Here is a 13,620-nt window from a genome sequence, read left to right as displayed (position 1 = left end):
TAGTGCATTTTAGTTTAAATTTCAAGTAATTAATGAGAAGTTATATCAGTGAAAATTTTAAAAGGAAGATTCCTAGTTAATGATAACAATTGATATGTAAACTTAAATTATGTTTGCCTTGTATTTTTCAACCTTTACGAATTAAAACTGAAAATAAAATATTTTTATAGTTAAATAGCATTAATACACTATATATATATATATATATATATATATATATATATATGAAATTAGAACCTATTTCTGAAACAATCTAAATTATTTCGGAAACGAAACTAAAAAAAATTTTCGGAATCAGACTAAAAAATTAAAAAGTAGAAAAAGCATCATTGTATTTAGAGAGCGCAAATGCAGCTACTACTAAAACACAAATGAATCTAGACAAATTAGTAATAAAAACCAAGTTAACAGGGAAAAAAATAGAATCAAAATTAAACCAAATAATAATAATAAAAAAAAAGAATCCGGCCTGAAAACTTTCTCAAGCGTCACAGTCAGGCAGGGATTCAAAATAAGGAATTTTTTTTCTGTGAGGAGTCTGACCTTAGTCCAACAGTATTGACCTCTCGTGATGTATGTATGTATACATGTATGAATGTATGTAATGATATTTTAAAATCTAATTTAAACTTAATTAATTTCCAAAGTTTTGTCTTAAATTAGCCCATATTAATTGCATTCTAAAATATTCTCTTGTTTCCTGATCCTTGTCCACTTTTTCTGGTTAATTAATGCAACAAAAGCTCTGTGAAAATGCTTTAGTGAGTTGTTCCTACACTCCGAGTGAAGGAATAAAATACTGTCCAGCTAAGCACATTCTTTTAAAAGATCCCTATGATTCCTTTACTTGTGATTGGCACATGTTAGAAATCCCTATTAAAATCTCACAGTATATATTCCCAGGGATAAAATTTTCATCAGCGTTTCCTCATTTCGTGTTATGTCGTTCTGTGTTGTGCTCGTCGCCTCTGCTTGTGCGAAAAATCATGTCTCCCGGGAGAAAAGTAAAACGAAGTTAAAAAATCGAAAGTTTCTTCACTGTCATCGAAACTGCCTTCTGCTTCAAAAATTATGCTTGCACACACACACACACACTCCTGCCCCCCAAAAGTGGAATAAGCCTTTACTTCTTTAAATATTGCAATTAGAAATATACTTCCGGATGCGAAGTTTAATCAAATAAGATATTCAAATGTATGAGGATATTTTGATATCTGTGGAGGGTAATAATAAAAAGTTACAAAAATTACATTTTTATACGGCTCACGTAGCGATAAAATGTCAATATGTAAAATAATTTTCTTATATTCATCTTTAAGAACACAAAGTTCCATGTACTTGTGTATAAATTTATATCAGAAGACAAAATTTATGGACTTAGATATTTTTTCCATACCTTTGACCGGTGTTTGAGGGAGTCCTTCACTGTATTTTTCAGTGATAATATATAATACAAAATATTATTATAAGGGCATAATCAAAAAATACTAATACATTCTTTGACATGTATATTAAAGTTACATTCTTTTAACAATACTTGCGTATATGCGAACCAGTTTATCACTTGGACTTGTGACATAAACCCTAGTAGCACATATATAATGTACAATATAATGCGGTATTTAACAATATTCGCAATATTGTATGATATAGTTGAATATTAAATTATATAATATTGTACAATATTGTATAATATTATGCAACAGGATGTGCTACCTGGGACGGCGTCAACTTTTTGAATCTGTTGGCAAAAATCTACAGAGCGTGCCGAAAGCAATTCATCCCTTTTTTCACATTCAATGCCTGAAAATTCGGCGACCATTCAAAATACAGTTATACAGAATAGGACAAATCAAAAAGTTTCTAAAAATGCAAAACCACACTTTTATTGAAAAGTGCCACTGGTTATGAAATTTTTGTATAAAGAATATTCTAAATTTTAAATTAATATTCAAATGTTCCAAAATCAAAATTTAAATATTTCAAAATTTTAAGTTAATAAGTGATAGCTTTGAAAATGAATGTTCATGAATTCAATTAAAGCAACGTTCATTTCTCAAAAGTCTGTGGTGAAAGCTTATAAGCCAGTTAACAGCTACGCTGCACGAACAATTGCTTTTGTATTGTAGTCGTGTTACTGGGCTGCGAACCTCAAGGTCCCAAGTTCTATTCTCACTCATACCAATCCGCAACAGTATATTAAGTTGAAATATTCTGCTGATTGTCGTATTTGCAAAATAGAGTTTTAAGTCATGAACTGACATTTCACATTACATGAAGATAACTTAAAAAATAAGCCAAAATTTTAATTTATTTAATATTTATATAGCACTTCATCTTTCCCGTTTACTTTTTCCAGGGGAGTAACGATCTTGTAGTTTATTACCGCTAAACCATTCTGAAAACACACTTCCACAATTTGGCCAGCATAATGGTTGCATACATTATAAATAGTCAACATTTACAAAAGGTCATTGAAACTTAATTAAATCGCACTTTTAAAAAGTGCACAACTGCCAGCAAGAGATTTTATTTTCTTTTCGGTATTCCTCTCGAATATCTCAAATGTTCAATCTCTCTACTCTTCCTTATAAAATTGTAGCTGCCGGTAATCAGTCTCTTTACAAAGAAAATCTTCAAAACTGCTCTAACAATAGTTGTCATTTTTCTCCCAAATTTTACAGTTTCAAATTAACAGTTAATCGTGTAGCATACTAAGAAAAAAGAAAACGAAGAGCAAGCTCGGACAGGCAACTTTTCGCATAATGTTGATGAAGATGACACATCGGTGAAAAAGGCGGGGATACCAGTATGCGATTTGGTACATATTTAATACCACAATATTTTTTTTCTAGTGTTCTAATACGTAATATAAAATGTTTTTATATCAAATTAATCAAAGTTTCACCATTTAATATGAAATTCTTAACTTTTGAATCACTTTTAACAATTAGGATTTAAATAAACAGCAAAAACCAATTATAATAGAAGAAAATTTTAATCATTTTAAGTAAGCATTATTTTTTTAAATATATTAAAATATTATTCTCAATTTTTCTTTAGTACAAAATATTTTAAAGGGTTTTTTTCCCCCGTCCTAAGTATAAAGGTATTTGCCAAACTGAATAGATCCATTCAGTATGTTTTGCATTTTCTTTTTGATCGTGTGTATATGTATTGTAATTAGCATATGCTCTTCTAATGGATCATTCGAGTTGATGTGTCAAAAATATTTTTTTTTTTTTTAGTAAATATCTTATTTACACAAATGCTTTTATAATGTGTATCATAGAATGTACTATCATGTGTTTTGAAAAACGCCTTTTATTCATTAAATGGATTGAAAACGAAACTACTGTGGATTAACTATTTAGCTATAAAAGGTTCAGGAAATGAACCACCATGTTTGAAGAAATTAAATGGATTCTTTCAAATCTCAAACAAAAAATATGTAAAAAAAAAGACAACTGGGATAACTATCAGAAATTAATAGAAATGAACTCTGCAAGAAATTTCAATAATTTTTATTTTGTATAATTAAGTCTTGATGGATCTTTGACTCTTTCTCTGATGGCTATACATAGGGCTTGGTTCTGAATTCAAAAGGGTTATATCCGAATTTCCAGGCCAGTTTTCACGCAAGTCACTTTCTGACTTGTGTGAAAATATCTGCCATTAATTTCGGCATCGAAAATAAGTTTTTGATGTACAAGAGAATAAGAGATTGTTCCTTGCTCGCCGCTCATAATTTTCTTAGTTTGCTCAGACTCTTACAGTTTTTGTAATTAATAGAGGATTACAGAAACTAAAAAAATGCTTGAAAAATAATTTTGTTCAAAATTTAAATATACTTGGCATTTACTTTTTTTTTAATTACAAATATTTTAACAAGAAATTTTACAATTCCTCTTTGAATAGCACTGAATCTTAAATAAATGGTTGTATAATTAATATTATAGTTGCCATTTTCAATCAAGAATTAAAATATTACAAATAATCAGTAAAAAAACAACAACTTTTTTTTTTAATGTTTGATTTTCTTTTTTTTAGAGCAATCAAAGTCTAGCAAGTATCTTGGTTTTATAGATAAAGTTCATGCATGCATTTTCATTGAAAATCAACATTTAAAACTAGAAAAAATGTCAAATATACCTTATTGTTATACGGTAAAGCATCTTTTATATGTTTCTCAAGGATGTATTGAAAAATAATGTAGAATTGAAATTTTTATAAACAACTTTGATACTATTGATATGCATTTATTTAAACGCAATGAAGTTTTTTTTTTAAGACACTACTAATACATTATTACAAACTATGAAAAAGTGTAATTTAATTTCAAAATTATACATTTATGTGCATAGGTGTTATAATTTTTTTAAAAAAAATCTTTAAATTGTTGTCTGAAGTGTTGATGGTCTGAGAGTATTAAATATACCAATATAATCTGAATTAAGTTTGCTTTTCTATTAGCCTTTTTCTAATAAAATATGTTTGAAGCCTTTTTAATTGAATCTATATCTTTAAAGGAATATGAAATAACTCCTATGTCAGTGTTTAAATTGACATCAGACAATCTGTCTTCTTATAAATCATCAATTGTTAATAATTTCAAAATTATGATATTAATATCACAATTCACATACTTTGTAAAGTTCTCTTTTTTCTCAAAAAATTCCAATCTTTTTCAAAAATTATGTATGACTGAAGTCTTAGATCCTTTGAGTTGTATAAACACAATACTTTATCACAACACTTACAAATGAATTAGAATTCTGATGAAAAGGCATACTCACAGATATATATGAGAAACATATACTTTCTGGTACATAAATTTCATAGAAATTAAATTATGTTAATTTTGCCCTTTGAAGTTTATATTTGAAATTATTTAAAATTTCATTCATCTTTTCTATTTAACATTTTATTTGCCTTGCAGAATCATTCTTATAAATCTTATTTCTTTTTTAATTAATTTTTGGTCCACTGGATTGTTTTTATTCAAAATAGCTGAAGTCATCAAAAGTGATAAATATTTTAAGCAAAAAAAAAACTTTAATTCATCAGTTTTATTTGAATCATTACTCCATTTTAAATTACTGGTCATCAATATATAATGAAATCCTTTTTATATAATTTGAATTCTAATTGTAACAAACTATTTAACTTTATTGTTTCTTAAACACATATTCATTTTCAGTTATTTGTTTCAATTATTAATATTATTTATTTCATGAATAAAAAGAATACACAATACCATTACTTTTCTCATGTTATTATGGTCTTGGTTTTATTGACCATTCTGTTATAAATTATTTGATTTTTGTGGCATATATAATAAATTTCCTTTCTTTCTATTTGAAATCTTCCTCACTTTAAAGAATCAACAGGATGATATTTCTTGGTATTTAAGGAAATTAAAAGTAGTAAATTGATTCTATTTTCACTTGAATTCTTTACAGTTTTGGGTAAAAGACATTATAATTAAAATTTAAAAGCTGAAGAAAATATCTGAATAACTTTTACATTTAATGGTAATTATACCATTATCATGAAATAATTTATTCTATATACTTCTAATTCTTTATCAATAAATCACATTCTTTACATCACATAATACTAATATATCACACATCTAATTCTTTGTCATAAAAAGGCGCATTTAATATTTTAAGAATATAAATCATTTAATGATTATTTTTCAATCAGGCATTAAATCAGCCTTACAACCAAAAGAAATCTGATGTTGAGTGTTCTTTTATCTAAATCTCAGGAAAGCAGAAAATATTAACCAATTTTAAATTAGCCAGTCAAAACAAGAATCTCTAAAGAAGAAAAAAAAAATCATGCTATGAGCAATAAATTCTATAGTGGCTTTTGATATATAACCTAAGATATAAACAATTTATCTTGAACATTATTAATAATATTTATATTTTTAAAATGAAGTTTTATAATGTAAAAAATACATTAATATGTAAATGAGAAAAGATAACAGAATCTTTTACTTCTGAGTAAATAATAATGCGATGAAAAGTTTTAACTCAATTTCTAAAGTAATGACTATTTAACGAAGCATTTGCTTTATACTTAATTCCCCCCCCCCCAAACCATCTCAATTTCACTACAATATTCAACAAGTAAAATATATTATTTTATATTGCTTATTTAAAAATCGAAATTAATTGCACAGAAAATAACAGAATGATATTTATAATATCTCATTTTATTAATAATTAAACCATCTGGACTTAGGATGGCTCCTCTTTAAATCTACTTCTATATTATAAAATAGAAAGTAGAATTGAAAATACATTCAACTATATATCTATAACAATGGATCAATTAATCAAGAAAAACCTTTCTATCCTTGAAACCCCGATCACAAAAATCATTAGGTTCCACTTTTTCTGCTTGAGCAGGAAAATTTGTATCTCCAGGAAATGCTCTTGGTTTAGGCATAGTTACGGTAACTCCATAACATCGAGTCCAATCATTCTGATTATACTTGAGATGATACCAGGTAACATAGGTAGCAGCTAATATAACTATGGTTTTGGGAATTATATATCTAACATGAGCAGCCACTGTTTTCCCTATTACAGGAGCCGTAGATGACTCAAGAAGTTGCCATGGCTTGGATAAAAAGCGTCGAATAGGGTTTCGAACTTCTCTGATCCATTCCTCAGACTCTGGTCGTGGTTCATTTGGAGATAATACTTGATCTTTCAGCCACTGTTTTCTCCATGCTCGTTCTTCATCAGTGAATTCTTCTGACAAACGCCGACGCTCATCTTCAAAAATACCTCTAATACTCAAAGGTTTGACCCCTCCTGTTTGCGATGAAGGATAGTTATATTTTGAAACTTGATCTGACATAATACTAAAAGTAATTTATTACTTTCAGTAAGCAATTTGCTGGAGAGGTCACTTTAATGTTGTTGTTTGGTTTTCAATAGTAGAAGTATCAGTGTTTTCTTTGGATCTCAAATCGTTTAAATAGATCATCATTGTTTAGGATTAATTGGAGAATCTTCCATCATATATATATATATATATATATATATATATATATATATATATATATATATATATATATATATATATATATATATATTGAACCAAAATAAATTTCATAAAAAATCTACTCAGCAATTTTCATAAGGTTTTGCATTTATTTTAAAATACTTTGAAAGTACGCTGCAATTTTATTCTGTTTGGCAACAGTTAAATCTTATTATTTCGTTTCAAGCAGTCGGCACTTATTTAACTTAGAAATGGCGGTTCATATTGAAGGTTTGTTAGAAAAGACTTTAAACGAAAAAATAAAAAGTTGTAAAATCTTAGTTGTTGGTGCTGGAGGTATTGGATGTGAATTATTGAAGAATCTTGTATTGACTGGTTTTGAAGAGTTGCATGTTGTAAGTATCATCATCTATTGTTTCGGAAGCGTGGAAAGACGCTCATGTTTGGTTTTGTTATTGTTTATATATAGTTGTTGATAAAATGGCTTAAAAATTTGCGCGATTTTTATAATATCTTTAAAATAATGGTCTATATCCTTTACCTTATTAAGAAATTAAGCAATTAATATACTCTTAACTATCAACCGGCATTTCAGTACACCAAGCTTCATTTGTATTGTATTTGCCGATTATGTCTGTGATCAAACTGAAGATATATATTAATATTTAATATCAAAATGCTGGAAAATATATCTGATTGCATGAGCAAATAATCATAATTTTGTAAATGAATGTACATTATTCTACTCTATCAAATACTGAATGATGAACTATTAGATATTATAAAGTGGGTTTGTTTCATTTTACATTGATTTTTCTCGTTTCTTTCTTGGTTATACTATATATACAACGTTCGTTTGTATTGTTTAAGTTTTATAGTTTGCAATGCTGTCATTTTGAAAATCATTTGGTTTTTCTAATAGTAATGCCGGTATATTTTATCTTACAGATTTTAAGCGTGATTGAAGCTATTGTTGAGTATGCTGTAATTTTTTTTTTTTTGTATTTACGCATCAGTATTATGTGATTAAGAGGTCACTTATTACTTGTTTTAAAAGTATAGCTTCACGTATGAGTGTATTGCTGTTGGACATTTGGAATAATGACTTTCTTTAAAAATAATTTAAAGTATTAAAATTTTTTTAAAAATACAATCTGAAATTGTAATATAGGTAAATTCTTGATTATGTCCCTTATGTATGATCCACATACATGGTAGAACTGTTATTGTAAGTATTTTAGTATGCATATATGTAGCATGAAAATCTAATTTATGAAATATGGACTTATAAAAAGTATTTATGAAGGACCATACATTCACATTTACTTCTCTACTAGAAACTGATACTTTTCATTAATCTTAGAAATTTTAAAGACTAAATATATGTACTCTGTTCAACTGATTCTTTATTCAAGCTGGAATGATTTAGGAATTCCTGTTTAAAAAAAAGCCGAATTTTTTAGTGATGCAAATATTGTACTGGTTGGTTTTCTACCATGTAGTATTAAAACACTCCAATATCCAATATAATTGCAATTGTAATATTTCTGATTGTCCCAATTATTAGACATCGATTCTTGAACAGTTGCTAATTTAGTGAATTATCACAGGTAATCCACGAAAAGAACAGTAAATCACAAAAAATTCTATTAGATTTAAATGATGATTGAGATGTGTTTAAAATGCAAAATTGTGGAATAAAGATAAATGATTTTTAAAAAAAACCTTGTGCATATATTTTTAATTTTTCATTTTGACGCAATTTATGAAGAGTTGATTTTAATTAGACTTAATTCAGTAAAAATTGCAAAAAAAAAAAAAAAAAAGTGTTCCTAGTTTATTTAAAAATTAGCATTAAAATGTTTTATTAGTAATAATGGCCAGAGTAAAGTTTAAGGTACGGCACCAAATAAAAGGGTTAATTTTTTGTCTGTTTTATAATTTTTTATGTAAAAATTGCTTTATTTAGTCTTTTTAAGGATATTTTAATTATTCTGTGTCGGGGGGTTGGGGGGGGGCCCCATTAGAATCATTTTTTAAGTAAAAATAGCGCCATTTTGGAGCAATCTAAGATGGAGGACAATTGGCGAATTTTGTAGCATTTGGCGATATCTTGGCGCGGTTTGGTGAGGGTCCGTACCTTAAACTTTACTTTTACCGTAATAATAATATATCCAATTCTAATATGTAATTTAATAAAGTTTTGTATTGATGTTTATTTGTTGGTTATTTTTAATTTTCATATTTTACAATATTGTTGTAGTAGATACACAACTTAACAAAAAAAAAGGGGGGGCAGTCAGCATTAGGACTACTAGGAAAACTATTCCATTTGCTTGTTTGATTTATCATATAGGCAACACACTGAGGAGCACACTAAAATAGAAGCCAACCAATAATTGAAATAAGAAAAATGTAATTGTTGGCAAACTATTGTCATCAAAACAAAATTCTATCCGATAATCATTAACATACAAATGCCTTAAAATATGAACCTAATTTGACTAATTTATACCTCATAATGTGCAATACCTTATTTGTAAGATACCTAAATTTCTCTCTGTGTAAATTTTATGCTTAGTTTTATTCTCAATCAATATACTTCCTTCCATAGCATGTCTTCAAGTTCACACAGTTATACTGTCATAACTTTGTCATGCAATCAATAATAAAAACAAAAAGACACATTTTTAAAAATTTTATTTATTTCGAATTAGATATCAATGTAATAATCCAAAATTTAGAAAGACATAGTAGTTATCTTTCTTTATAATCAGAAAGTTTTTTCATTAAAATATGCTGAGAGAATTTTGTTTTATTTATTACCAATATTAGTTTTCTTAAAATATTATTTTAAAAATATTTATTTAAATCTTAGCGGTTCAACCAGGTTTTTCTTTCCCTTTCACTTGCTATTTTTAATTTTTTTTTCTGTTTGATATAATCATTTTAATAAATATGAATATTGTGTTTTATTCAAATGACTTTATTAGTGCATCTGGCTGCTAATTAACCCTTTCTTGTGCGAGTCATTAAAATTTTTGTAATATAATGATGAAACACAATCAGTATGATTAATAGATTGTATGCGCATGGATTTTGCAACGAATTTTTTTTTTTTTTTTTTTAACTTGCCTCCTTTTGCAGGGGGTGGTGTCCTGAAACGAGGACATACTATGTCTAGAGCAATCTTTGTGTAAGAAAATCTTTTGAAATAATTACTTAAATTCCTTATAACAAAAGCAGTAATTATGAATATTTTAGGTTTAGGACATTTTAATTCATGTTCTAGGTAATTTGAAGCATTTAAAGTATTAAATATAAAAAATTCTAAACTAAATCTTATAAATAATTAAAAGATAAGAACTGTTACTATTTAATATAAATTAAATTATAAAAAATTATAATTTAAATAAACTAAGAATAAAAATTATCTAATTAAAATGCTAAAAATAAATATTTACTATTACATTTTATTGTTTTAATTGCATTAATAAAGTGAAAAATATATATAAAAAAAAATTAAAAATAACTTATTATTTAGCATGAAATTTTTCTAAGCATGCAAAAATGTCTTTTCATCTAACACATAATGAGAAATTATTGTTTTGCACATTATTCATGTTTTGTGCACATTTTTTATTTTTTATACTGCATAGCGAATAGGGTGGATCGAGGAAAACATTTGATGGGCATATGGACATTATTTTATCCTTCACTGTATAATTTTTACATGTCAAATACAATAATAATCATGGAAAAAATTTTAATTAAAAATTATGGCTATTTAAAACTAAATATATACAAAAAAAAAAAAAAACAAAAAAAAAAGAAAGCAAAAAGTAAAGCTGAACATGAGGGTGAAACAAGTAACAGTCTAGAAAAAAAAAAAAAATCTTAAATGTGAAATGTTTTCTGGCTTCAAACATGGGTTTCTTTTTTTCCAAATCTGAAGATAAATAAACAGATTTACCACCTGAACACAGAATTGACATTGCCTTCTCTGCAAAATTTCAAATAACACCTTTCACACAAAGACAGTTGATTGAAGAACAGGGGCAGCTTCCTCAAATGCGGACACCTGTGAATCAGCCAATTTGGTTCATTCTTAAATTAAATTGAAGATTAAACAAAATTATGATTTAAAAATTGATGGATATTATAGGAAAAGGGATGGTTGATTTTGTTAAAATTTCATTTCTTAAAAGGCAAAAAAAAAATGAAGGGAAAAAATTAGGATATTTTTAACATAAAATTATTGCCATAAAAAAAACGAAAATTGCTCCAGCTGCCATTTATTTTTCTAAACGGAGACTAAATGCTATTTTTCTAGCAATTTTTGGGATTTTAAACCCAATAGGATATATATATATATATATACATAGAAAGAAAATTTTAAAACTTGGTCCTCTTTTGCGACAACCACCCCAGAGAGGATTAAATGTATGTCGTGATTCATTTAATAGATAGATAGCTAATGAAGAAAATTAATTAAATCTTTAAAAATATCTATAATTTAGGATATTTTTACATTAAATTTTAATTTATTTCTATTTGTGACTTATATATATGTATATATATATATATAATATACACTACTGATCAAAAGTGTTGCAAGTTTGAGAATTTTCACGTTTTTTTCAAGAATAAGCCCCACAGAAGTAATACTTTTTGCATTTATAGAGATATTTTGTATAAATGTGGTGGAGAAATTTCAAGCTATTGCGAAGGTAACGATTATTTCATCCCTGTCATTTATAATAAGATCGTTTCCGACTTCGAAGGATTTCATTTCGTTTGTTGCACTGTCGAAGTGCATTCGCTGTATGTAGTTTTTCAGTTTAAACTGTTCATTTTTTTAAAAAATGTGTGAATTAATTCGTGAGAAGTTCCAGGCTGTTATTTTAATGCACCAAGAAAACATTTCAAATGTTAGGATTACTCATCAGTGCGACTGCAGTGAGTCGATTGTTTCACATCTCATAAAGAGATTCAAAACTGAAGGAACCGTACATATAAAAGCCTAGAGGTGGTTGTCTGAGGTTATCTTCAAAAAGGTGCTGATACTACATTGACACGATTATGCCGTAAAAAATGGCTTTGCAAGTTCTGGTACACTTGCAAGAGAATAGAATAAGTCCTTGTCTGAAAATTGCTAGTCCCAGAACAGTTCACAAGAGGCTCTGTGAAGCTGGTTACAAGGCACAAGTGCTAGAAAAATTTGCTTATTCTTGAAAGAAAAAAAAACCACATAAAATTTTACAAACGTGCAATACTTTTGACCAGTAGTTTATATATATAATAAAAGCTGCTTTTATTGAAGCCATGTTAAATATTCTTTCTAAATATTTTAATATGTTTTAGATTGATTTGGATACCATTGAACTGAGCAATCTCAATCGACAATTTCTTTTCCATAAGCAACATATTGGTCGACCAAAAGCAATTGTAAGTAATCTTATAACTTTTTATTTTATTTTCCTATGTTGTTTATTAAGAAAATAGGTTTGTTTTCTTACTTCAGTCTGCATTATTTAGTAATAATTTTTTTAAAAAAAATTCTGACTTCATTGTTTCTGTTATGTATCAATATCTCATTTTACTAAAGGAAAATTGAATTTAAATTGTGTAATAAATGCTTCATTGAAATATTGTCACTTTTTCTGTCATATTTCATTCACCTGTTTGCCAATGGAGTTCCCATAGGCCTCAAAAAGGCCGTAATTTTTGCTTCAAGGCCCTAAAATGCCTTTTTTCTATTCTAAGATCTTAATTCCCTCCTCACAATGAGCTCCTAGTATGGAAATTTATGAAAATAAAATTAATTCATCTTGGCGTAAAATCAGCATTGTCAACTGAGCAGGAAAACTGGAAACCATCAGGAAATTCCAGGAGACTGGGGAAATGTCAGGGAAATTGATTATAAAACTGGAAATAATTTTAATTGGTAATTTTTATTGTACATGATACTTTGCTAGTACTTTTTTATAAATAGAATGAAACATCATTGCCAGCTAATGAAAATCAAACTTTTACTGATAGTCTAAAATAAACTATGGAAGAGAAAGATGAGCCACCATATCTAATTTATTGCATATATATATATATATATATACATACATACATAATATTTTTGCCCAATGTCTTGTTAATATCTTTTCAGAATGACAAGTTATTGAAATAATAATTATAAATGATTGTGCCTACTGCTTTAAAAGGCAGCTTAACTGAAACCCAGCTCTTGTTACTATTCTGAATTTAAGGTTTAATGGATCTCTTATTAAAAAATATATGGAGCTCCCCCTCCCCCCACAGACACATTCCTTTTCTTAATTTGAATGTCAAATGGATCATACCATGTTTTACGAAAGCGAATGTATGAATTTTGGGTATTGAAATTGAAATCTAGTTGTAAAATATTGAGCCATTATTATAGTTTTAAAACAATTTATTTTAATTAAATAAGTATTTTACAATAATTTTTCCTTCTTCTCATATATCTTTTTATTGAATTATGAACTATCAGAAATTACTATTATTTCCAATAACCATTTTTTTGTTTATTTTCAAAATTATGAATGCAGATTACTAAAT

General features: G+C 27.2%; 2 protein-coding genes across 2 annotated transcripts in view; one reads left to right on the top strand and one right to left on the bottom strand.

Moving 5' to 3' along the window:
* Nucleotides 1-6,205: 6,205 nt before the first annotated feature.
* On the bottom strand, nt 6,206-6,975 carry LOC129984203 (NADH dehydrogenase [ubiquinone] 1 beta subcomplex subunit 6-like). The gene has a single exon (XM_056094024.1). It carries the CDS (start codon nt 6,877-6,879, stop codon nt 6,346-6,348), a length of 534 nt encoding a protein of 177 aa, XP_055949999.1. The 5' UTR covers nt 6,880-6,975; the 3' UTR covers nt 6,206-6,345.
* Nucleotides 6,976-7,230: 255 nt separating this feature from the next.
* The window catches only part of LOC129984201 (SUMO-activating enzyme subunit 2-like), a 39,418-nt gene continuing 33,028 nt past the window's right edge, over nt 7,231-13,620 (top strand). The window contains exons 1-2 of the mRNA XM_056094023.1: nt 7,231-7,421; nt 12,391-12,474. Of these exons, the coding sequence (XP_055949998.1) occupies nt 7,278-7,421; nt 12,391-12,474 (228 nt within the window). The 5' untranslated portion in view covers nt 7,231-7,277. The remainder of the gene's footprint in view (nt 7,422-12,390; nt 12,475-13,620) is intronic.

The sequence above is a fragment of the Argiope bruennichi genome, chromosome 9, assembly GCF_947563725.1.
Source record: "Argiope bruennichi chromosome 9, qqArgBrue1.1, whole genome shotgun sequence".
Lineage (NCBI taxonomy): Eukaryota > Metazoa > Arthropoda > Arachnida > Araneae > Araneidae > Argiope > Argiope bruennichi.
This window is presented reverse-complemented; position numbering and strand designations above follow the sequence as displayed.

Bases quoted from the DNA above. Each gene is read 5' to 3' on its own strand.
- LOC129984203 (XM_056094024.1), bottom strand. From the start codon at position 6,879: ATGTCAGATCAAGTTTCAAAATATAACTATCCTTCATCGCAAACAGGA.